The 26,343-nt window shown below is 45.1% G+C and overlaps 1 protein-coding gene across 1 annotated transcript in view; it reads left to right on the top strand.

Annotated features, from left to right (window-relative positions):
- The window catches only part of ehd4 (EH-domain containing 4), a 58,918-nt gene that overhangs the window by 26,763 nt on the left and 5,812 nt on the right, over nt 1–26,343 (top strand). The window contains exons 4-8 of the mRNA XM_040137049.1: nt 3,884–4,060; nt 9,348–9,445; nt 21,860–22,026; nt 22,129–22,262; nt 22,780–22,891. Of these exons, the coding sequence (XP_039992983.1) occupies nt 3,884–4,060; nt 9,348–9,445; nt 21,860–22,026; nt 22,129–22,262; nt 22,780–22,891 (688 nt within the window). The remainder of the gene's footprint in view (nt 1–3,883; nt 4,061–9,347; nt 9,446–21,859; nt 22,027–22,128; nt 22,263–22,779; nt 22,892–26,343) is intronic.

Raw genomic sequence — 26,343 nt, 5'->3', positions numbered from 1 at the left:
CATTGAACTGAACATCTTTGTGTTCGGACAAAAAAAGACAAAAAAAAAGATGTTGTCTAATTTCTCACTATTTTCTGACATTTTTAATTAAGTCAGTTAAACATGAAAATAATCTGTGAATCAACAAATCACAAAACAGGTAGATGAAGCCAGGGCAACGAGTCGGAACGGGTTCCGTGTCGGAAGAAGGCTTCATAAACGTTATCAGTGTCGCTGAATACAGCAACAGGCAGCGGTTTCACTGTGGTCTCAGCTGCACAACCACCTGCTGATACACGCGTGGTCAGACACACCATAACAAGGTTATTTAGTTAAACTGCCCTGTTTATAGACAGTTACACTTCACTTAGCTTATCTAATCGTAATTAGATAAGACACAATGTCTGCAGACTGTGTGTGTGTGTGTGTGTGTGTGTGTGTGTGTGTGTGTGTGTGTGTGTGTGTGTGTGTGTGTGTGTCTGTCTACATGTTGGGTACAAACAGTCATGCGTTTTGGCATCAAACCAGAGTTTAAACCATCAGTTTATGCCCAACACAAGCTGAGAACTTTTGGCTGCTGGCTCTGTGTGTGTGTGTGTGCGTGTGTGTGTGTGTGTGTGTGTGTGTGTGTGTGTGTGTGTGTGTGGGCGAGCGGGCCACTCCTAAGACCCCACCCTTCCCAGAGCAAGAGTCCTGGGAACTTGGAGGAGCGCTGTGAATCATGGGAACAGGTTTCAGCAAATTGCAGAGTCAACAAATGTAATGCTGTTCTTCTTCTCTGACAGAGGTGAAATGAAACCAGCGACCTCTTTGTGGTTCAGTGAACGGCTCGAGGACCACAAAGAGGTCGCAGCGTGGTCTCTGATTGGTGCACGCAGAAGGGACAGTTCAGAGTCTGGTGTAACGTTGTAGTATAAACACGACAGGATCAGAGGCAGTGTAAAGGATTAAGCTCCAGGACTTTTTTAAATGTTAGATGTTAATGGTTCCCAGAGGATGAATCCATTTTGGTGACCACCCTCCCCCAAACCTTTTATTCTTGCACCATCATCAGTAAAAAAAAAAAAAAAAAAATGTACAAAAAAAAAAAAAAAAAAAAAGAAGAAAAAAAATACATAATAATATCCCTGATCCCTGTTCTCCAGAGAGAGGAGAGGCTTTATTTTAGTATTGGCCAACCCTTCTTTCTGCTTCCATATTTGCAACTGCTGCCTTAGGGGGGGTTGTTAAATGGCTCAATCTACAACACAATTTTGTTATTTGTTTTTTTTTTTTTGAGTTTTTCACATTTGTTGATTCACTTTCAAACCTCTCATTCTTTTATGTTTTTATTTTTTGTTTTTTTTTTTTTTTTTTTTCTTTTTTCTTTTTTTCTTCTTCTTTACTTCTCTACTTCTTTGTCTTCTCCTGTTGGAATGGAGCTATGTAAACAGAGTCTAGATATTATGGAAGTTATTATGGAAGGTGGGTTAATCGGGGCCGGATTAACCCACAGAGGTGCGCTGGGACAAAAATAAGATGCGGTTTTATGAATGTAAATACTGCACAGGTAATCTGGGGGGCCTTGAGGGTCGGGTCCCTGTGCAGTTGCCCACTTTGCCCAGTTGGTGATCCAGCCTCTGGTGGTTGTAGTCAAGAGGTCTAAGCAGCTGGTTTCTGTCGGCGTTGCCGGTGAATAAGACATGGTCTCCCAGCAGCAAGTGCTGCAGTACAGCAGCTGTGGATTTACTGGGAAGCTTTGAGCCCATTACCACCTGCTACTCACCTGTGGTCTGGAACTGGATCAGTTCCAGACCACATTACCGTCACAGCAGGATCCTATTCTCCTGCTTAATCGTTACAGCTCAGGTAGCAAGTGTCATCAAGTCTGAGCTGGAGCTTTGCTATGTTGACTTTTGTTTGCTGCCGAGCAGATGTGTGGAAAGAAGAGTCTCCGAGCTCTGGAAGCGACTACGTTTTGCTTCTCGTGACCCTTCGTAAGAGAAAAAGAGAGTCCGGGGTCAAGCCAGTCTCGGAGCGTAGGCGGCTCGATGGCCGACACTAAATCTTTGCTGTATGTAAGTGAAAAGAAGGCTGTTCCCTGTTCCTGACACTCACCTTTATCTGAGGGTTTTTGTTGTCAGCATGGGATGATGACTCGGATCATTCACTAAAAATAAACTTTGGATGAGGGAGGTGGAGAAGCAGTGACAAAGTCAGGCGGTCGTCTCGTCCTCGATCTCATATGTCTCATAAGTATCTCAGACAATACGTACACACACAACTGAACTGTGAGCTGCCATTTTAGGATGAAAACCGGTAGAAACTAGACGAAATGGCTGCAGCTGAAAAGTTGATCTAGTTGTGTCGCTGTAATGACCACATTTCTGGGTCGGACTTGAGACTTGAACTATGTCGGTTCTGTGGTGGTGCTTATGAGGTTTGGAGAAAGCTGTCTGTGTTTCAGCACGTATGACCGCACTGAACACACGAACACACACCTCAGGTTCCTGCAGGTGGTTTTTCCAGAATGAGAATTCTCGGGAACTACCCGGATCTCAGATCCCGGATTTGGGCGCTTGTGTAACCTCAGTAACCGAGCGATCACAGTCGGCATCCGGCCGGTCTCTGCCGATCATTTCCCAAACCACAGCGGATAACGGAAACTCTTCGTCTCGGGGAAAGTCCCTCTGGATCAGCAGCTCAGTGAAAACACGACGGCTGATGATGACGAAACTCTGGGCCGAGGGTTGTGGGGCCGTAAACCGGCTCAGAGTTCCTAGTAACGGTCTCTGGTAGTTTTCCATCTTTGGCTCTCCTCTCTTTGATGCCCATGTGGATCGCGACAACAGGAAGTCAGAGGACAGAGACTCGCTGCAGCCGTCTTCCATCTCTTCCTTCCTTTCTCATTCTTCTTTAACGAGGAAAAGCGTGCGAGAGGTCGACGAGGTCAATGTTGAGATGAAAGGATCGGAAAGAAGTGTTTTGTTTTTATTTTATTGACATTTTTTTTATTAACCCAGCTCCCTTCTGACTGAACGGGACAGATCCACTGACTGAGAGACAAAGACGCGCAGAGTAAATGTGGCTGTAAGGCAGCGGCAGGCTGTTTGGTTCACGCCCGGTTTGACTTACCAGATGAATGAAATGACTGAGCAACGTAAACGGCAGGTACAGAGCCGTGAATTCAAACCGCCACAGCCGTATCCAGAACAGCGTGGCCGGCAGCCCTCTAACAGAAATGATGATGGCATCTTTTTACCCCAAGGCAGTGGTTCCCAAATGTTTTAAAACCAAGGAAGACGTCCCATTTATGGACCGACCTGTATCAGATAGAAATGTAACCAAAGACAGCCCTTTATTTATGGAGACAAATCTTTCATTCTTCCTCCGGATGCTGTTTCTGATTGATGTTGACCTGCGAGCTGTCGACGTCCCCAGTCCAAGCTGCAGCATATTTACCAGGGTTTTCCATATAATGCTGTGATTTTGATGCGTGTTGCTCATTTTGTTCTCCTACGTTTGAAACAGGTTGTTTTTGTTTGCGGGGAGAAATGTAATAAACACACAGCAATGAAATAGAAATGAATATCTGGGAACCATTGATCTAAGGCAACAGCAGTACTTTCATCAGCCATAAAGCAGATGGTTGCTTATTGTGTGTGGATCTGTAAAACACATCAAAACATATGTTTCATACACACACACACACACGAGTTGTTTTCCTGTGAGTATTAAAAAGGTCATAACTTAAACTCTGGTAACTGTAGCGTTAATATACAACATGATTAATCAGTTAATCAGTTAATAATCGGGGTCTCATCAGTATAAAACGGGACGGACAAACAAAATAAGAAAACGACAAAAGAACAGAGTGAAAATAGAACCCGCTGATGTTCGACCTGTCCTGTCCCGCTCTGCCCAGGTATCTGTTGGAGCACGATTTCCCGGGGATGAGGATCGGTCCGGAGCCGACCACCGACGGCTTCATCGCCGTGATGTACGGCGAGAACGAAGGCGTCGTCCCCGGCAACGCTCTGGTGGTTGACCCGAAGAAGCCCTTCAGGAAACTCAACGCGTTTGGAAACTCCTTCCTCAACAGGTAAAAAAACACACACACACACACACACGCTTCAACTTTGGAGCAAACAAACAGAAAACAAAACGCCACAGACTCATTTTCATCTTAATAAATCCTCATGAAATCATCCTGCTCTGCTTGAAACAAGTTTCCTGGCTACAGTTTTTACAGTTTTATTTTTCAGATTTGTTTCATCGATGTGTTTCATTAGATTATGGACCCAATCATGGCAACATCATGACCAGTCTCAGACCAGTGCTTTGAGGCTGAATAATACCAGAATCCACATTAGGCTACTTTCCTCTGATCAGTCCAGTTATTCAGTCACTTTCACTCTGTACAGTCCCAGAATTCACTTTATGACAAAACAAAAATTCAGCTTTTTCCATGAGGAAAATGGGGCAAAATAAAAAGGTAACCTCTGTAAATGAAACCTGAGGTCAATTTATTACGGTTTTTGTCAAAAAAAGAAATAAATGACAAGTGAATTATGGACAGATGGACTCATTTTAAGCTCTGGATACAGTGAAAAGACATAACGCAGCAAACTCACTAACATTTAACATCAGTGTTTACACCACAACAGTTGGTACAGAAAAATTTTATGTTTTATGCTCACAGTTCTGGGGTTTTTACTCAACCCAACCCTCCTGCACCTGCACTCCTGTGACACTGTTGAGATTGTGCAAGTGGACCTCTGTGACTTGTATTTGAGTACGCCTGATCTCAATCTTCCTCTGAAGTACTGCTAATATTTTCAGAACTACACCTCAAAAACACCTCCATTTTTCCAGTTGTTGTAGATTCATTTCTCAGTGTTTCTGAAATTAAAGCGCAGAACAACCAAACTAAATCGGAAATTAAAAACCTCAAGGAATCCTTGAATCTTCCTGTTGAACTGCACTGACTCTGAATTTCTGACTCGTCCAGCAGCTGAACTCCTGACGTTTCTTTCTACATTGTTCAGAAAGTTGGTCCAAACACTGTTGCACTTGCAGGTTGCTTTGCCTTCACATTATGTCCAGTTCATCCCAAACCAGGTCCCTGGGGTCCAGGTCTGGAGGCTGTGCTGGTCTTCCATCATGTGAAGCCGCCGTCTGGTTCTGTTCTCCTAACGTTCTGGGTCATTATCTTGCTGTAGGACGAAGCCCCAACCAACCAGTCTGTCTTCCTCTGTTACTTGTCTCTCTCTCTGGTGTCTCCCAGTCTGACACCAGTTTACCAGTAACTACTTCCTGCAGCACAGTGTTGACCTGATGGTGAATCAGAGGGTGTAGGAACACACTTTGCTCCAACTCTGCCTTTGTACAGACAGAATCGTTCAACGTTCAAGGCTTCATTTCCTTCCACTGCTGCAGGAAAAAGCCGAGAGTGAAAAAAAACCCTATTTTCTATCAGGTTTACAGGATTTCTCAGGTTGTGATTACCTCAACTTCTTTTTAATTTTTTTTTTATACCTCTGGCAGTTTCCTGCTGACATTTGCACCATTTAAGGTTTTTCACAGCTGAAATTTCATTAAAAACTGGGGAAATGGGGGTGTCCTCAAACTTTTGACCAGTAGTGTAAGTTCATGGCAAAAACTGGACTAAAACTACCAATAATCAAATGACCGAAATGCAATTACAGCTAATGACTTGTTTGCTCTCCAAAGACTAAAACTCAATTTCAGTCAGATGGCCGAAATTAATAATCAATAAAAACCCAAATCAGCTGGTGGATTATTCCATAATGGATGCTCGTCCGCTGATCTCCGGGATCGTTAATCACTTTAATCACCGATCAATAGGTTTTATCTTATCTGTCGTCGTGTAGCTTGTGAAATCAGTGGTGAGGGAAAGTGCATTATCATGCCAGTAGCCCGTAAACCTCCCCTGGTGGCCACTTCATCCTTACAGAGGGATTCCTCTCAGGCGCTGCTTCGGCCTTGTTTTCTTATCGACTGTGGAGCTGTAGAGCTTCACGTTTCTCTGCTCTCGCCACACACACACACACACACACACACACCGTAGAACCTTCTGTGACACCCGCGATGCAATGGGAGTGACTTATCTCTGAGCACATTTCCTTTCTAGGTGTTTCGTCCTGCACGTGTAGATGCTCAGGTGCTCTGATGTTGCGCTCACGTTATGTAAGATGTTCTGTAAATATGCACTGTTATGGATACGGGAGGGTTTTCATGGGCTGTAATGGGGAAGAACTAAGAGAACTCATTCCTGTCAAAGTCTCTCTGAGCTGTGGAATGTTACCGTGACTCCCTGCAGGCAGGAACGTCGTTTAGTCAGAGGACGGCAGCCAATCTTTTTAGTGAGCGGAGCCGGGAGAAGTACTCAGATCCTGTACTTAAGTGGGAGCACCACTGCCACAGCGTGGAGATTCTCCGCTACCAGTAAGAGTCCTGCATTCAAAAGTACAAAAGTGCCGACGGATGAATGTACTTAAAGTATCAAAGCAAAGTATAAACTCTGCAGAAAGTTCAAGCCCTGTGAGGGATATACAAGTATGTATCATATTATTAGTGAGCGATCAATACTGATGCATTGATGTGTATAAACTTGCTGTTATAGTTGATTGAGTTAGAACTAATTTGAATTATATGAAGATAGGTTTTGTTTTTTTTTTTCCCTTATTAATATTTATTCCATGACCAAATCACAAAATGACAGAAAAGACAGACAGACAGACTGACTGACTGACTGACTGACGGGTGACGGGTGATGGGTGATGGCCGACGGCGTTGGGGCAACTGTTGAGTCAGGATGAAGACCTGACCGACCGGGCCTCGCTGCTCCACTGCTGTCGTCTCGTTTAAAGGAAACAGGGTTTTTTGACTTTCTACTGCTGTTTGTCAGAAAACATGAGACACACACACACACACACACACACACACACACACACACACACATATCCTGGCAAGTCTTCACACTCCTGTCACTGCTTTCCTCAAAACACTCACAACCTGGGAAGTGACCTCCTTCACCCCAGACTGATGTATAAACACACACACACACACACACACACACACACACACACACGGTGGCTGTCAGATTCCTCAGCCCTCAGAGTTCGTATCGGGGGTTTAAATTTAGCTAAAAACGCCCCTGTCCAAACGAATTTCCTCTGTCCAGAAATATTTCTAAGAGGAAATGGAAGGACAGTTGACCCTCCAACTCTGTGTGTGTGTGTGTGTGTGTGTGTGTGTGTGTGTGTGTGTGTGTGTGTATTGATATGTACCTGAGGAATTCCTCTAACCAGGAATCCTATCTCGTCCCGGTCGGTGCGACGGAGGAACCTTCCACAATAAGTTATTGTCTGTGGGGAAGTTGGTGTGCGTCACCACGTGTCAGAGCGGCGGTTCTGTTTTTTCCCGCCGCCAGCCTGCAGCTCCGATGCACCGAGACAATTTATAGCTGCTGTCGGCTAAATTTAACCTAAATGTAATTCAAGGTGGTAGACGGTTTCTCTCTCTCCTCACACACACACGCTTTCATTACAGCTGAACTGCAACAGCAAACACGCTTTGTGGGAAACGTAATCGCTGCCTCGACTATGCTCAGAGGGAATGTATTTTCCGTTAATTAACGTCAGCGGCGTCACCAGGAGGTGGCGGACGTACAAACCAGAGACCAGGTTCGGGAAAGATGGTGGTTTTGGTTCAGTGTAAATAAACAGGTTGTGTCTGAAGTCACTGAGAACCTTATCTCTATTAAACCAGACCAGGATCTTTCCAGATCCTGAACCAGGTGCTGCGAGGGTCTAAACAGAACCGTAAACCAGTTGAACGACGCTGGAGTCACCACAGGCGGGTGTTGCGCTGTGGGATCAGACGTTTTGCCGGAAAACAAACACGTGAACATACTGATGTGTTCAGTGTCGAAGCGTTTGCAACTTGACACGTAAATTAAAACCATCGTCGTTATGTGAATAGAAACATAATCAGATCGTTATTATGTCTTTGTACGAAACACGTTTGCTGTTGCACTTTAGTTGTGTAAACGAGTCCGTAGCTCCTCACCTCTGTGAAACAACACGGGTCCTTCCTGACTGAAACAACGGCACGAGCAGAAGATCCGGATAATAAATCACTTCAGCTGCTCCGACCTGTGGAGGGGCTGTCACAACAAAACCAAACCGGAACGTGATGTAAGAACTGGAGTCAGCTAGTCCACCTGGAGGATTCAGGCGCGACAGGAAGACGCTGATTTAGTCCTCTGTTCATTCATGTTCAGATTCAGTTCATTTATACATTGAAATGATCAAAAAGAGATTAAAAAAATTTAAAATCAGGTCTTTTTAAAAACATTTTTCTAAAGAAGGAAAAGAAAAGGCGTAATAATCTTAATGGTACAAAGATTTCTTACTAAATAATGTTGTTACTGATGGGGAAAAAAAAGAAAGCAGTGTTTAAATCATCTGGATTTCTTTGTTACCTCCGACAAGGAAGTTGTTTTTTCACCCTTTTCTGTTTGTTTGACAGCAGGCTCACACTAAAAGTACTGAGCCGATTTGAACCCAACTTGGTGGAGGGACGGGGCGCGGCCCAGGGGAAGAGCCCGCTGCATTTTGGTGTGAATCTGGTTAAAGCGGCGGCTCCGGGAATTTTTTTTTCATCCCTTTCTTTATCGTATAGGGCAGAAATAGAGCATGTTTCGACATTTTCATCATTTTTGGCCTTGGCGGAGGTGTGCGCTCTACTGAGTCCGATTCTAGTTCTTATATACAGTACATCCCTGTTACGCATTCCACTTCGCGAGGAAAATATGCCACATATATGCCAAAATTCTGGGTATTAGCTGCAGAAAAAGATGAAAAGTGAAATAAAAAGTAAAAAAAAAAAAAAAAGCCTTCCTCTTCCTCTGGGGAGACAAACTGAGCTCTAATTGTCTTCCTGTAGGAATAAAAGTGGGAATGCGAAAGCTGTTTCTGGATTTTTCTTTTGTCCTTTTGTTCTGTAGAGGAACATAACAAGTCATACCAGGGGAGTAATAACCTTTTCATTGTTATTAATGGATTCTATTTATGAGTTAGGATTTTTTAGCGCTTTAGCAAAGTGCTGCACTACTTGCAGCTGTTGATACCGTCTATCTCGACATTTCCTTAAATGAGCTGGTTTACGTGGGTTTTGATCTTTCTGCTTACAGCTGGTTTTAAATCATTCTGTATGTCTCTGACGGGGATGAGGGGGACGGGAGGGGGACAGGTGGTCGAGAGCCTGTCGAGCGACCCCTCTGTCCCTGTTGGAGACTACAGAAAAATGTGACGAATAGCTGACTCTCACCCTCCTGTGTGTGTGTGTGTGTGTGTTTTCAGGTTTATCTGCTCTCAGATGCCCAATCAGGTTCTTCAGAGCATCAGCATCATCGACACTCCCGGTATCCTGTCAGGAGAGAAACAACGAATCAGCAGAGGTACGACCTGTGCGTTGGGAGGGGAGGTGCAAGGCAGCGAGGCGGAGCGTGAGGGGGACAAAGCTTCGAGGTTTTCACACAGTCAGTCAGTAAATGTTGAGCGGTTTAGTCTGGTGCTGCTCCCCAAACCAGCCCATTCCCTCCCACTAAACCCAAACCTACTCTAGGATGGAGAGTTGACGAGGTTGACGGCAAATACGCGTTGTTTTCTTAAACCGTTCACAACCACAATGCCACCATTCACAGTTCAACACGTCCGCGTAGAGACTGTCCATTCAGAGTGAGCACATTATTTGTACACCCCTCAGTATTTATCTCAGTTACCTTCAACTTCCACATAGAAAGTGCTGCTGTTGATGGCCTCCACGAAGGACTCTAACTCCGACAGGTCATGGCTCCGAGAACAGCGGGTCTTTCAGCGTTTTTTAAGAAAGGAATTTGATTTAACGCTGACTACAATTCTATATCTTTAGCAACTGATGTTGCTCATTTCGCGGGGACATAAATCTGCTTACACGGTCACATTGTGGGGACTCCACTTCCTTTTGGGGACAAAAAGCAGGTCCCCATAACGTAAATCAGTGGTTAGGGCTGGACAAGTAGTGGTAATGGTTTTGGTAATTCTCCAAGAAATGAATGTGAGACAGTGTAATGGATACACGGCCGTGTGTGTGTGTGTGTGTGTGTGTGTGTGTGTGTGTGTGTGTGTGTGCACGTGCTGTTGGTCCTTTGTGTTGCTGCATAATAGGTCTTGAGAATAGTTCTTTCACTTCCTCATATTGTTCGAACTCAGAGAGCAGTGGGCCTCCACATTCAGTCATCGCTCAACTTTTAACCGACGTTTCGTTAATGGCAGAACTTACAGGCGGCAAAGGTCAGAGGTCACAGCATCCTAGCAGCACAGGGAACGTGCTCGGACTGACGTTGACACCTTATACTACAGTGAACGCTCAATGCAGCGTGGCTCTAACGAGGGCCTCGTTTGTCTGAAAGTCCGCCACTTTGGCTCAGACTGAAATACCTCAACAACTATCTGATGGATTCAGATGAAATGTGGTTCAGACATTCATGTTCCCCTCAGGATGAATTGTAATGAGGATCACCGCCTCTGTGGTAACATTTGGCTCAGTGTGGCCCCTCAGAGGTGCTACCCCGGCTCTAGACTCTTAGATTTTATCCTTTGCATGGGATGGAAGTTTGGTTTCAGCAAAGGCGCAATAACGTCAGAGGTCCTTCAGAGATCCCTCAACAAAAAGGAAAAAAAGTTGACTATTTCCTGCATTTATATAATTTTTTAATGAATCTATCAAATAATAAATTTGAGACCTGATACTTTATGTTGGACAAAATTGTCGTTTACTGCCTTGTCTTTCATTCATGTTCAATTTTAGTGTCTTTTTACGAGAATAATAATGTAAATTAAAACAAAGATACATTTTCTTTTAGCCAAAGTGTACTTTAAACCCGTGGCTTTGACATACAGAAAACCAAGTTCCAAGTTTGCTAAATTGGTTGAGCGCCTCAGCGCAGAGCAAAATATTCAACAAAAACTATTCAGGACCTTCAGAGGATAATTCCGTATGATTTTGGTGACCTTCTGACCTTTTCCCCAGCGCCACCATGAGGACAAAATTGCGTCTTATACCCTCCAAAAAAAAAATTCAAAATTAATGGGCGGATTTCCACGAGATGGACCAGATCCAATTTCTGCTCCTCAGAGGATGAACCCTTTAGATTTTAATGTCCTCTAGCGCCACCCTCAGGGCAGCCTTCACATTTTTAGCTCCACTACTGGTGAGACTCTGTCAGATGGTTTTCAGACGTCTCCTAGAAACAGTGAAATGTTCTTGTTCATGTTCATGTTTTTTGGTCTCACTTCTCGTTTTGTCTCTGTCTGTTTCCTCTGATGAACCGGGGCTGCTGCCCTCACCACTTTTCATCAGCTGTGGCTGCTGATCCGAAACCTCAGAATTCACAAATGCAGATCTGAAACCAGCGAAACTGACAGCACACAGGAACCAACTGTCAGGGATGTTTGTACGGCCCGTTTAATCCTGACTTACAAATGCCACACGTGACTGCGGAGGTGACGAGTTGTGGTGCTAATTATGTACCATTACTGTTTGTAATAACGCATCGTAATTGCGTAATCCTTTTTGATTAACATTTGAACTCAAATTGTTAAATAAAGGTAATTCTGTGTAAAGAAGTTTTTATACGCACTAGTAGAAGACTCAGAAAATTCCCCCCTGTGTGGTCCAGAGTCTGAACTTTTCTCTGCGGATTTATCAGGAATAGAAACAGAACTGTCCAAGTGATTTTCAGTTTTATTTCTCAGAAAAAGAACTTGTCTGCCGTCAGTGAGTCAAAATGTCAACTTTCCATCTGACTTACAAACAGGTGTAGTGTTTTTTCGGAGAAGACAGCATCTAGTGGCCATAAGAGGAGCTGCACCTTAAAGTGCTTAAACTTGTCGGTTCTCCTTTCGCTGTCGTTGTAGTTCGGCCTCTTTCTCTATAATTCCTACAGTTTGGACTCTTTGTTGAGGGGTTTTATACGACGGCAGTGGGACGTTGGGTGTGGAGCCAGCAGTTGCAGACAAATAGCTCTGACCTTATTCTGAGCTTTGTAATGCTGTGGAAAACAGTCCTGTTAGTGCTCATAAAACCCCCATTAAGGAGTTCCTCAAAGATCCCTCTGAGGTCCCCATGTGGTCCCATTTTGAGGAGCCCATAAAAATTCTTTCACTTTTCATTCTGCACGGTGTCAGACGTTCTGATGTGCTGCTGAGGACGCAGAGATGGATTTTACAGACGCTGAAGTTGTGGTCAGAATCCAAACTGAATACAGCCCCCAGGAGGAAGAAGCGACGGTCCAAATAAAGTCAGCAGGGAACAGGGAACGAGATCTGTGAGCATGATATTAGCTCCATTTTCAAATACAGGTTTCTTGTTGAGGGAAGCAAAACATTTGGAAAGGAAGGGGTGGTTGGATTACTGAGGGAAAACACCATTTCCCTGGCCAAGACTGATTTATTTGAATCGTTTTTGTGTCTATATCGACAGGAACCAATACGTTTGATGAAGCGCTGGAAGACTTTAGCATCCGCAATATAATTGTCAGTCAGGCCCTAAATGTTCCTCAGAATTCATCAGTTGCAGAAACAGTTTTAGGCTTTAACCAGTTGATTCGACAGCTAAGAAGCCTGTCCCCTTAAGTTCGTATGGGAAATCTACAGGCAAGGCCTCACCAGCAGGAAAAAAATGGTAGTAATGAGTTAATGTCAGTGGAATCACCGTGATCAGTGATTCGCTGTAAATCGGTGGGAATCTTTGAAATCACATTTACCTTTGGTGAACAAAAAAATCGTAGCTCACCGTAGCATTTTTAGCAGCTTTTAAGATACGTTTATATCCTACCGTAAATAAACTTTTTCAGGGCTGCAACTAACAATTTTTTTAATTATCGATTGTTTCATTGATAAATCAACCTGTCGCTTTTGTCTATAAAATGTCAGAAAACAGTGAAAAACGTCCATCTCAAAGTTCAAGCTGACGACTCCCAGTGTCGTGTTTTGTGTGACCATCAATCCAAATCCCAAAGACGTTCAGTTTACTGTGAAACAACATAAAATAGAGAAACAGCACCTCCTAAGTTTTGAGAACTTTTGCTTGGACCAGTACTCAAGTGATTAATGAATTGTCAGAATAGCTGCTGGGTAGTTGTCTCTGTTTCGACCTGTTATATGCTCAAGCACAACAAAGTCTTCTTGTCCGGCTCCGGTTGAGGAAACCTTTTGCCGTGATGGGATCAGACACGCTTCGCTCTGTCCCTGTTGCTCTTGTGTTGAGTCAGCCTGGATGACGGCAACAGTTAAAGACCTCAGCCGGACGGGTGGAGGGAGCGAGGGAGGGATGGATGGATGGATGGAAGGAGGGAGGGATGGTTGGAGGATTAGAGGGAGGGATGGTGGGCCACAGGAGGCGGTGGCGGCGGCGGCAGCAGCAGGGCGTTCCCTCCATCTGGAAACATTTAGAGCTGCTCAGCTGAGGCTGAATTCCGCCCTGAGGACGTTCAACAGGCCAACAGTGACTCAACACACACACACACACACACACACACACACACACAGCAGCATCACTGACAGATTGAGCTCCAGAACACAGACACTGATGGTTCAGTGAGATCACAGCTACCGCTCTGAAACAGACCAGTTTCTATGTGATTCATTAACCTTCAGCAGTGAGAACGAACTGAACATGTATGTTTGGTCAAAACACTGATGTGTGTGTGTGTGTGTGTGTGTGTGTGTGTGTGTGTGTGTTTTTCTGCTTTACACACGTCAAACCAGCTGTTGTGTAGAGGAGCTGACCTACACGTTTGTTTTGTCAAACTGAACATGGAGGTACGTGTGTGTTTTGTAGAGCTACAGGTGTGTGTTGTCACACTTATTTGTTTCCAGCTTTAAGACTGAATCTCCAGTTAGATTCATTATGCAACATGTAGAGTTTGTTGGGCCACACGTACGAATGTGTAGCAGATGTGGAGTTTGCGTGTTTTGTTGCAGCTTGATACAATTGGTGCTGTGGACCTCACACTACATTAGGGATGTTGGTTCTCATGGAGGTGACATCTACTATATTAGCAAGTAAAACATGAAATACTCTGATTAAAGCCCGACATAAATCCCACGTTTGTGTAGGTTGCGTGTCAGTCACGTACTCACACGCTCCTCGTGAAGCGTCAGAGTCCTTTTCCCGGACTGACGGCATCTTTCCGACTTCGGTCTTTTTGGGTCTCGTCATCTGCGACAGCACGTTTGTTTCTGCAGTAAAGACGTCGGGAGGCGCCTCCTGCTCGTTTTCAGTGCGCTCTCTGCGGGACGAGCGCTGCATTATCTCTCCGTTCAAAAAGAATTTCTGATGTTTTATCCGTACAATGGAAAACTTGCGCCGTGCCCGCTCTCCCATCAGCGTTTAACAACGTGTAGACAGTAAACAGTCCAGTTACACACACGGCGTCACAGTGTTGAAGTATAAAGAGAAAAATCGTCTTAGATGTGGGCCGATAGATGGATTTTCTTGGTCCTGCAGCACCATGTGTTTTCATCTGCGCACACATGCTGAGAGTCCGTAGATACTAAAGGAAAAAAAGGTCAAACAGGGGAATAAAGGGATTGATGGGGTATCTCCCTGATTAGTAACTGACAATCTGTAACCCGAGACCGTCCGTAGCGCGCACACACCAGTTATTTGTACGTCTGATAAGGCTGCACTTGATGTAGACCTGCTGCACGCCAACAAGGAAACACAAAATCGACGCGCTCTTTTTCGCAACCATCGTGCAAACCTTCAGAAAGCCGTTGATTTGTGCTGTATGTATTTTAATGTGGTACGTCAGTCGGTACTTCACTTGGACCGCGCCAAGGGCTGTTACTGACATGGTTAGCAGGGACAGGACCGGTGAATTACATGAAGCAATGACGGCTGTTGCTTAAGCTTTTAGGAAAACCAGTGAACAGATTACGGGCAGCAAACTGGTCTGGAGGAAACACTGGACGGCAGGACTAGGGAATCACATCTGAAAATGTTGCTGCCAAGATTGACTGGCTGTTTCTGTGATATTTCGAGTTTGCCACCGAGAAGAAGAGGTAACCGAACACGAAGGTGGAGAAGAAAGCGTGAAAATAGCAAAGTCGACTCAGGAAAGTGTGGGTTTGGACATCGTGATCCGAGAGGAAGGGAATTTAAATGCAGTTAGAACAAAAAGTTTGATTTGCTGTTTTTTTTTGTCAAACTGGGCATTTTGTAATAACGGTTCACACACACTGCAACTTGTAGAACGACCTTTAATCCCTCGTGGAAGCATAAAAATCGCACTGTTGTCAAACTAAAGACATCGTCGAAGGAGGGACGACTGTACGTTCACGTCGGTGCCGGATGCGTTTCACTGAGCTCCATGTGCGTTTCGTGGAAACAATGCAGTTGCATGTTTGGCAGAGCTGCTGCCGGCAGATTGTCTGCAGGGTGGAGCCGCCGTTTGCCCACTGGGCTCCGGTCAGAAGAGTTGAGACTGATCTGCTGCCAGTCATCGTCATCATCAGAGGGTGGAGTCTGACACAGGCCTCTCGGTCGCGAGGGAAACATCATGTGACCTTTTTATTATTTCATGCAGTGTTTTAACCCTGGTTTGATATAGTTTAACATCTCGGGGTCTCGACTGAAGCTATTTGCTGGATGCAGTCAAAACCAAGTTAATGTTAGTTTCTGATTCAAGGAAAGAAACCTTCAGACACTGTTGATATTGTGGCAACTCGGGGGAAGGAAATAGATGTTGATACTTGTCATCAAGACGTGTGAATGTTTTCCTTTTAAGCGACATGTTGAAAAGCCTGCGAAGAAACTAAGACCGAAGTTTGGCTTTTATCTCGGACACGAGTCCGGTTTCTCGAGGCTGGTTGCTGCCCCCCTTCTTACCAGTTCCTGATTCCGGAGACTGGTTATTCACGAGTGCACCGGCACAGTTTCTTCACGTGTTGGACAAATGAAGACTTGTCACCGACTTACACCCACGGACCCCTCTCTTTTTATTTACGTCCTACACAAACTTCCCTTCTTCACCTCGCTTTGTTTTATTTTGTTCAGTTCTGTTTCTTAATTTCTCTCCTCCTGCTTCTTCTGGGGATTTAAATGTCTGCGTGTCAGTGAGTCACTGTTGGAATTGAGCCTTACTTAAATTCTTCAGTCTGACCGTCACAGCCTGTCTTACTGGGCTTTCGGCCAGTTTCCCCCGGCTCTTTACCTCCTTGTCGCTGCCCTCTCCAGCCCGGTCTAGTCCTGGATTCTGTTTTCACTGGTCTGCTTCATCACCGGCAGTCCCGATGATCCAGTGAATAAACTCAGTGACCCCACCGCTCCACACCAGGAATACCAGTGCTCTGACAGGACAGCCATTGTTTTTAATGTGGTTTTTTTTTAATGTTCACGGCAGATTTAGGTAGAAAGTGCTTCACTTCTTCACTGTGGAGAAGTCGGGAGGAAAAGACACCGACGTCCTGTGTTTGTATCTGTCAGTTTTGCCCAGAAGTCGATGAAGTCAAAGAAACAAGTCGGTGTAAAGAAGTGAACGTCGGCGGCGACAAACGTTTCTGTGATGATGGGAACCTGGTGTGCAGTCACAGGTTTTTATGCAAATGTGCACTCGGACTAAACGATTTAAACACTGCTGCCCTCGCCGGTCGGCACCAGAAATACTCCATTATCAATATTTTATTAATGTACAACCCCGGTAAACTGTTGCGTATAAGATGGCGGCAGCCCAGGAGTTCCAATAAATTAAATTGGCTTGCTATTGCTGTAACTCCAAGATCCACATACAGGGACCCCATACAGATAAGACGGGCAGAATCATAGTGGAAAAGACATTGGAGAGGAGGCAACGGAGCACTCCTCTAGTATCGGAACAGTAATTACCGATCCCACTCAGTCAGCGACCGCCGTCTAACGACAGAGGGATCATATGGGGTCGGCGGAGTCCAGCAACGAAAACCGAACGGGCAAAAACACTTGGAAGCTCGCTACGATGTTTACTCCCAACGCCTAACCAGTCCCCATCCGTTCTCTCTCTGATTTCCCCTGCTGAACTCGGCACACATTTTTTCCGAGACCTAAATACATCGCGTTAGAGCACCACGGGGGAAGTCGTATTGTTAGTCTCAAGGCATTTCCCCTTTAAGAGGAAATGGAACATGTGAGGTAATAAGTCGTCCTGTAATAGCAGCAGCAGTTACACCTTCTGTCAGAGGAATTCCTCTTACCAAACGCCGCAGGAGCGTTTTCTCGTTCTGTCTCTCCGGCCGGCGTTCAGCTGTAACGAGTCTTGTAGGTGAAGGAGGACCGATGACTGTACTTCCCCCGCACACACAGCGTCACGTCTCCTGGGACAAACCTGAGCCAAACACCTTCCACCGGCAGTTGAAACCTGAACCTGGGGGGGGCTCTTCCTTCTCTCACCCTCAGACATTGTCACACATCATTTATTCATGAACGGACGATTCCACGTAGCTGTTTCTCCACAGCAGGACAAAAACTGGAGAGGACAGGTCTGGTTTGGGGCTGCAGCGATTAGTTCTGTGTCTTGTATCACAGTAAAGTGAGAGTTTTTGGGTTTCGGCCTGTTGATCGGACAAAACAAGACATCTGCAGATGTCCCCTTGGACTTTTTTCACTTTTTACTGATGTCCTGTAGATTGATCGCGAAAATGGTTGCCAGAATGATTGATGTGGCCGTGTCACGTTAATATTTGTGACAGCACCATTTTGAGAGCTTGTATTAATTTAAGAGGTATAAAGGGAATCTGGTTTCAGAAGCAAAGTAAATCCTCGCAGAACTTTTCGTGTGGGGTTCAAATTCTGTTGAACTTTGAGGTGAATTTTGTGATCTCACCCAACAGAAGTCAGTCTTCACACTTGGTAAAATAATCCTGACTCGGGGCCCACTCACTAGCGTTTTGCGCAGCTTTTAACCACATCACCAAACACCGTGCACCGACAGCTGAGCCAGCTCCATCCTCCTGCGGCTTCCTCAAGTTTTCATAGTTTTTTCTTTATGTATAGGAGACTTTGCTTTACGTCACGTCAAAAGGTTTCCACACGGCTGAAAAGCATCTTGATTTTGTGGCGCTGAAGTGAAAGCGGCACGTTTAGACGTCAGGGAATGACGCGGCGAGACACGTCCGCTTCACCCGCCTCCGTCGCTTTGTGCAGAGTTGAATCTCGTTGAATGTGATGCACAGAGTCATGAGGCTCCCCAGTGTCCGGCCAGTTTGAGAGCAGGGGTGTGACTGGGCCCTCATTCAGGAAATAGTCTTTCTTTTTATTCCTGTTTTATCACAGTCAAATAATCCAAATCCAGCGACTGGCGTTAACGAGAGCAGGGTGTTTGATCAAACGCCGCGTCGCCGACAAATTGGTGGACCGCTGCTGTTAGCCCGCTAGCCACGCTGGCTCCCGCAGTTTCTGGTTACAACCCTGCCCGTGCCGCCCGCACCACGCGGTACGTGTCGCCAGGCGGGTTTTTCTGTCTGACTGCATCGTAACACATACTCAACTCCACTCTATATACACTCGCACACACACAAACACACACAGATAAGAGTGAAAAAATGTTTTTGACAGTCTAACCTGTTTTCCTCCCCCATCATCAACTCTGTTGCTGAGTGTGTCTGTGTTGTGTCCACAAGTGATGTTGTGAGTGTGGACAGCCATGCCTCCATGTTAAATGGACACCACACACACACACACACACACACACACACACACACACACACACACACACACACACACATATATAACCTACTGTACAGCACCTCAGCCATTACAGATTAATTGATTGAAAACGGTGTTCAGTGTTGTAGATACGTAGATTTCTGTTTTTGGTAGAAGATGGCGAAGCAGTTTAATCTGTCTGACACTTTATTATTGTGGCTGTAATGATCACTGTAGCCTCTAGAGGACGCTAGCAGCACTTTAGACTCTTTGGGGGCTTTAATTGAAGCATTACAAGGTCAAGTGTTGATTAAAACAGGTCTGATGCAGCCAATTTAAAAGCACAGACCGGAATGAAAAGCCTGGATGGTGACGTGTTTACTGAAGGTGTTCCTGTGTGTGTGTGTTTGTGTGTGTTCAGGCAGACTGGTTGTGGTCTATGTTGTTGCATGTATTCAGCTCCGGCAGGTGTGCGTGTGGACAAATACAATAGTGCGTCTGGAGAAGGTACAGCTGAGTCAGGGGTTGGACCAGTGGAAAACTTCTCCTGTGGACGAAAAATCAGGGTCTGGACCAGCAGGCTGGCGGCCTGATGTCGGCCTCGCTAGAACCTCTGCGTCTCAAAAGTGGAGGAGAGTCACTAGTTGAGTGCCTTTATGACACCTCAGGGTGGGTTCATCTAAATCCCAACAGGACGTCGTCTCTCCGGCGGCGTCTGCTCAGGCAGATACTTTTGCTTTTATTTGTGCAGCATGAGAGATTTCTGCCTCCAGACACACGCAGCCGATGGAGAAGGGAGTTGCGTTGGTGGTGCTTGTGGCATTTAAATGATGTGTTTCAAAAGCTGGACGGCAACATCTGTCCAGCGTCTGTGTTTCCGGTTACTCTGGCGACCCGCCCGGTCGCTGTGTGCGTTTGGTATAATGTCGTTTAAGTGTTAAACTTCATTCTTCACGGTGACGGTCTTGACTCAAGGTCCACTTACTGGCTTTTTTCAGGACTTCCAGTCTGTCGCAGCTATGTAAGTCTGGCAACCGCTGCCCCTGTTCTGTCCCTGGCGTCGGATGCAAACGCCCTCCTGGATCTTTCTCCGGTAGTCCGGTCCTGGTCCATGACCTTTGACCTAGAGCTGCAACGATGAGTTGATTAATCGATAAGTCGATGGACAGAAAGTTCATCGGCATATTCATAATCAAATAATTATGTTTTTAGTCATTTATTTAATCAAAAATGTCAAAATGTCTCTGTTTCTAGCGTCTCAAACATGAGGATTCGTGGCTTTCCCTTGGATTTGGGACTGTTGACAACGCGGGGCATTTGAAGACCTCACCTGGATTAAAACGGGCATTTTTTTCACTATTTTCCGGCATTTTCCAGACAAAACAATGACTCAATTCATAAAGAAAATAATCGGGCCGATTTAATCAGTAATGAAAATAATCGTTAGTTGCAGCCCTTCCGAGTGGATAGTGTGAGCAGCTGTGGTCTGACGTTGGCACTGGACAATAATGTCACGTGATAATGTCTGTTTTAGTATCGAAAACCCACTGAAGTCAAATCCCTGTAAGTGATAAGTTTATGTTTGTCCCGTGGAAGCATTGACATCCTGTACATATGTTAGAAAAAAAAAAAAGGGCAATTACACTGTGTAAAAATATGTGTTAAGTTCATTTTTGACTATGGAAGCAGTGCTTTGACAAAATGATCTGAACTCAAGGGCCACTTACTGGCTTTTTTTGTCAGAGGTTTCAGCTGCGTCTTTTGTTCTTCATCAGTGGATGCAGTTTGCTGTCTCATCCCTGAAGTTGCATACTGTACATAAATGATTGTGTCAGACAACTTGTTACGCAGAATGGTCCCTTTTACAGTGTTGAATCATGAAAACACGGCTATTATTAAGCATTTTTCCTTTTTATTAAGGTAATTATACGTTTTCTATGTAAAAGCTTAAGTAATAATGACTCCAGGTGTCTGATGATTGTAGTGGAGTATAAATAAGAAAAGTGGTGGATTTGAACTACAGAATAAACACTGAAGTACGAGTACCTCAGAGTTGTGCTGTCTGCTGAAACAGCCTGTAACAGGATCCTTAAAAATGTGGTGATTTTGAAAATGACTCCGATGGGAAACTGTGTCGCCGCAGCAGCAGCAGCAGCAGCAGCAGCGAGGGACAGGACACAGTAAAGAAAAGTAGAATTCAGGTAGAAATCTGAGTCTGTCTGTTCCTTCCGCTGGAGGAATTTTCCCGTTCAAGTTTTAAAAGCTTTTGTCTCTGTTTAGTTTCCAGTTCAGGGCTGAGTGTCACCCAGTTTTAGAGGAACCACACCCAGACTGCCACAGATCACTTTACAGGCACACACACACACACACACACAGTTGATATGCCCTCGTTGCTTTCTGCTGTCTAACTATAAAAAACTATAATTCATCTCTGAAATGTGTTTTGCAGATAAAACATTTGCATTTCCCTCCCCGGATGTTAGAAAGCTTCGTATCCCACCTCCCACCGTTAGCGTTAGAGCTCTCACTAACTCCAGTTACTGTGACACTTCTGGGGTTGGCCTGTTTTCTCACCAGTCCGTCATGTGTTGACACGTTGGTTCCGGGCCAGTGGGTGAAACTACTGCACTATGAGGCTCACATGGTAAATTCAGCATAATATACGTTTGCACAGTAGATTCCGACTTCTTAAAATACAACTTAATAAACTGGTCAAACTTGTATTTAAATGCAAACTTTGTAAAACACTTTTCAGGTAATTTGCTGAATATTGGATAAATAGCATCAGAGTTGCGCTCATTAGTGCCTAAAATGGACTTTTTACCGTTTTGATCATCAAATTGTTTCGGGCCTTTTTCAAGCACAATTTGTGAAAAAAGGCAGATTTTATCTGGTAAGTCGTCCAAACTTTGAGCATTTTCTGTTTTTCTCTGTTTCATATCATTATAAAGTGAATATCTTTAGCTTTTGCGTTGTGACGTCTAAAGACAACCCGGGTCACCTGTCACCTTGGCCATTGGCTTTCTTTCACCGTTCTCGACATTTCACCGATTCGCCGATTGCGAAAACGACCGTCAGTTGGACCCTGGTGTGGCTGTCGCTACCGTTTGCGAACTGATCGTCCTTCTGTCTGTGCGTCCGTCCTCAGGTTATGACTTTGCGGAGGTCCTGCGTTGGTTCGGGGAGCGGGTGGACCGGATCATCCTGCTGTTCGACGCCCACAAGCTGGACATTTCTGACGAGTTCTCCGAGGCCATCAGAGCCTTCAAAGGACAAGACGACAAGATCCGAGTCGTCCTGAACAAGGCTGACCAGGTAGGACCAGGGCGGCTTCGTCGTCGTTGTTAGGAAACAGTCGACGGCCGCTGCTCGCCTGTATCAGTCTGACTTCCTGCTCCTCCTCACCTGTGCCCTCAGGTGGACACCCAGCAGCTGATGCGGGTGTACGGCGCCCTCATGTGGTCACTGGGGAAGGTGATTAACACCCCGGAGGTGGTGAGAGTTTATCTGGGCTCCTTCTGGGCCAAGCCGCTGCAGAACACCGAGAACAGGTGAGAGAGCGGGTCGTTCACTCGTTCACGTTTTCATTCATTTAGCAGAGGCCACGGTAAACATGAGGTCACGTGCTCAGTCCTTCATTATTTTACCCATTCATTCATTTAGTCATTCAGCCATTTGCTCATTCGCTCATTTGTTGATTCATTCATTCGGTCGTTTACTAATTTATTCATGTACACATTCATTCATCTGCTTTGTCATTCGATCATTTATTTAGTCACTTATTTATTTACTGATTCATTCATTTACTCCTTCAGTCATTCACTCATTCGTTCATTTACCATTACCATATCAATTTTTTCACTTAACTCGTTTTTTTTATTCATTCAGTTAATTCCTTTACTTTTTCTTTCATCTGTCTGCAAATTCATCCCTTCATCCCTTCAATTCTTTGTTGTATATTCATACATTTACAGCAAAATTTGAATGTGTGCTCATTTACCCAGTAACACCATTCATTCATTCATTCATTCATTCACTTATCCGTCTACTTTCCTCCTCCTCCCCCAGGCGTCTGTTTGAGGCCGAGTCTCAGGACCTGTTCAGGGACATCCAGAGTCTCCCGAGGAACGCCGCCCTCCGTAAACTCAACGACCTCATAAAGAGGGCTCGTCTGGCCAAGGTGAGACGGGAAATTACGTGTTGTGGTTGGCGTTAACACTGACGCCTCCAGGAATCATGGAACTTTGGGAATATCGTTCGAAAAGTTTGGTTGTGTATCCCAGTCGGCAAAAGCCGTGGGAATGTGGTCACTCTCAGGGGAATTTAGTGATTATCGCACAGTTTCTCAAAAGGGCCAGTTTTCAGGAATAAAGCAGAATATACCTGCTTAATCACATCTCTCATATTAAATGGTGTTTTTCAAAGGAATGTTTTTGTACTCAGAGATCTGACTGATGTTCATCTGGAACATCTGTGACTTCAGTACAGACATAGATCCAGGATGAGGATGTGTTAGCCTAGCTTAGCACAAAGCCTGGAAAGCAGAGGGAAACTGTTAGATGAGCCCCATTCAAATGCAACGCAGCAGTTTCAGTCATTTGTTGCCACAATTATTACAAAAAACTCCCACCCCCCCCCCCAAAAAAAAGAAAGATAATTGTAACTAGAAAATGGGCTCAGTAGAGCGCAGACCCCCACCCACGTACACCAGACTCCAGAGGAAAAAATTCAAATTTATAGTAAATGATTCGGATCGGCCTCAAAATGTAATGGAATCTTCCCTGGCCCGTGACCCGTCCCTCCACCAGGTCCGGTGCAAATCAGTTCAGTTCAGTTTTTGTGTGATCCTGCTGAGAAACAAACAAACAATCAAACCAACAGACAGAGTGAAACAGAGTTCATTTAAATGACAAAAGGAATTAAAAGTTCTACACAAAATAACTAGACCGTGCGGTTTCTGAAGATACTGCCGTGGTTTTTTTCCTTCTGGAAAAGCTGCGTTGCCGGCTGGACGTTGTGTGAAGAAGCAGCTGAGGAAGTGAAAGAGATGAAGAATGCAAACTTTAGTTTACACAGTGAAAGAGGGAGCTTAGATGTGACTCACTGTTTAAGTGAGTTGAAGTAAACGGAGAAGTTGCTGAGAGGAACCGGCTGATATCAACTGAAATGCACTGCTTTGAAACCTGGGGAGCTTTAATGAAACGTTCTGCCGAAACAGCCGGAAGGCAAAGGATATTCTGCCGAAGCTGGAAGTAGAAACAAAATGCATTAAAGAAAAACAGCACAGAGACCAGCTTCAGTTAAGGTTCCCATGGTGATGCCAAGCCAGTACCGGTTTCTCTCTCCCTCAGTGAGACTCAGACTTTATGGAGATCTCCTGCTGTTCATCCAAAAGCCTTAACTCCTATCGCCAAAGTTTTTACACCGTGAGCGCCGCCAGACCTGGCTGCAAACGTCCCTGCAGTTTTTGTGCTTCTGGTGGCAAAAAATGGGACTTGGGAAATGGGTCATTTCTGCTTTTCCCAGAAAATCCGGCTCTTAATTCGTATTGCAGTCTGCGCGGCAGTCGGCTGGATACTCCTGCCACCTGAGGCTCGGAAGTCACCGTGCCTCGGCGCTACATTTCTAGCTTTCGTTTCTGCCTCAGACGAGAGCCTGTGGAGGAGTCTTTCTTTGGTCTGTAACCACAGACAACAATAGCTGTTTTTTTTCCAGAGTGTAATTTTGAAGAGGAAGATGCAGGAATCAAAAAACGTGGCCCTTTTCTAGCCCAGAAGTCAGACTATATTTAAAATGTGGGAAATCACCCCTGACTGCTGCGGTCGTGACCTTTGTCGGTTCGTCCGCACTGATCCCGGAGCTTTGTTTAGACCGACTGCTTGGAGTTTCGGTCATGGACGTGTTTTTCTCAAGAGCAAACTCCTCTTCCTTCCGTAAATCTTCTGAAGAGAGGAGGAGGCTTCCTGCGAGGTTGGGAGTAATAAATCAGGAGTCGGTTTGAAATGTTTCTGTGTGGAGCCTGAAGCTCCTCCATCAGTCCGTGTCAGTGTTGTGTTTGAAGTTCAGAGGGTGGAGGTAAATGTGCCTGTTGTTCGGTTCCTGAAGAAAACGACTTCCTGCAGGAAAAACCTTCGTTTCTTCGTGTTTCTTTTCACACCAGCGTCGGAGGTGACGGTCGTTTTCAGCTCTGAAACTCTGCTCACCTCCCTCCCTTCACTTTTCTTGACCTCACTCACCCGCTGGTGGATCAATTGGAGTCGTTCGCAGCGATGAACCCACCACCTGCCTCTGCGGTTGCCCCTCAGCCTTGCGGAGCATTTTGGCGTCTTTCAACTCATTGTTTTGGTTTGAAGGTCTGCACCTTTAACGCTTTGCTTATTTTCAGGTGCAGCAAAGGCAGCCGTTGTCATTAGACAACACTGGGTCAAAACCTAGTATGTGGCTGGACATGTGGAGGAAATGTAGAGGTGTAAGAAATCAAAACATACAACATTTTGATTTTCTTTCAATAAAAAAACTTTTTATTCTCATAATATCATGACTTTTTCTTGTAAAATTCCATTTTTATTCAGGTAAGGTTTTAGGTTTTTCTGGTAAAATGAAGATTTCATTCTCATAACACAGCCAGGTTTTTTCTCAGGTAATTAAAATTTCACACACGAACTTTCACACCGGCCTGTCTACTCTCTAGTTTTGTAGTATCTGTAAATGTGTCAGTAGAAGTAACTGTGTATTTCAGCACCGATTTACCAGGTTTGTCCAAACCCAGAGTTAATCTGATGACATTGTCAGTTTGATCATTTGGATTGTTTGTTGTGTTTTTGTCATGACGGACTTGCTGCTTCCCGCTCTTCCTCTCTTGGGTGAAGCATGAGACCTGCGGTGGAAACCAGTAGTGAGAGCGCTGAGAGCCTTTAGTCTGCAGATTCAGGAGGTTCGTCAGCCTGAGGCTCCTGCAGTTTGAGGAGTAGATGTGTTTGTCCCGTGTGAATGCTCCGCACCGAACACAGATGTGAGGATAAAATCCTCCCCGGGCTCATACGCTCTGGTGAAACAGCTCTCTTCCTGCGTTGTTTCGGTTGTGAAGCAAAGACCAGATCTGGCCGCCGTCCACTAACAGATGGGGATTGTTTTCTAGTGGAAACTCTGAGGCGGTCTTCGAGTGGTAAAAGGGAAGTCCGACATCCAGGCATTTCAATTCAGCTGCTAATCAGTGATGCATTCAGGGAGGTGGGCAGAGTCGTATCAGGCCTCCAGGTTTCCTACCCTTCCCCAGATAACCTTTAACCGCTGCGGGAACTTAACACAACACGCATCCATTGTCCACCGCTCACCACCTCACCCGCCGGTCTGTGGTCCCAGTCCACTTCCCAGTGGACGCTAGTGTGGTTCGTTTGTGGTGTGAAAGCAGAAGTGACCAACCACATGACTGTGTGAGGGTAGATATGGGATTTTAATATAAATCTGTCAAGGAAGCGAGTTAGAAGTGACTTATAGATTTATGCAGAATCGTTTGGTATCCATGGTTAACAAATGAGGGGGTTGTGTATTTTATCAGGTTTCTCATAAATATTACGCTACAAAACACCTGTTTTTAATCCCGCTTGTACCTGCCAGTCATTATCGATGAGG

Source organism: Xiphias gladius, chromosome 10 (genome assembly GCF_016859285.1).
Source record: "Xiphias gladius isolate SHS-SW01 ecotype Sanya breed wild chromosome 10, ASM1685928v1, whole genome shotgun sequence".
NCBI lineage: Eukaryota > Metazoa > Chordata > Actinopteri > Istiophoriformes > Xiphiidae > Xiphias > Xiphias gladius.
Note: the sequence above shows the minus strand (reverse complement) of the source record. Positions and strands in the feature narration are given on the sequence as shown.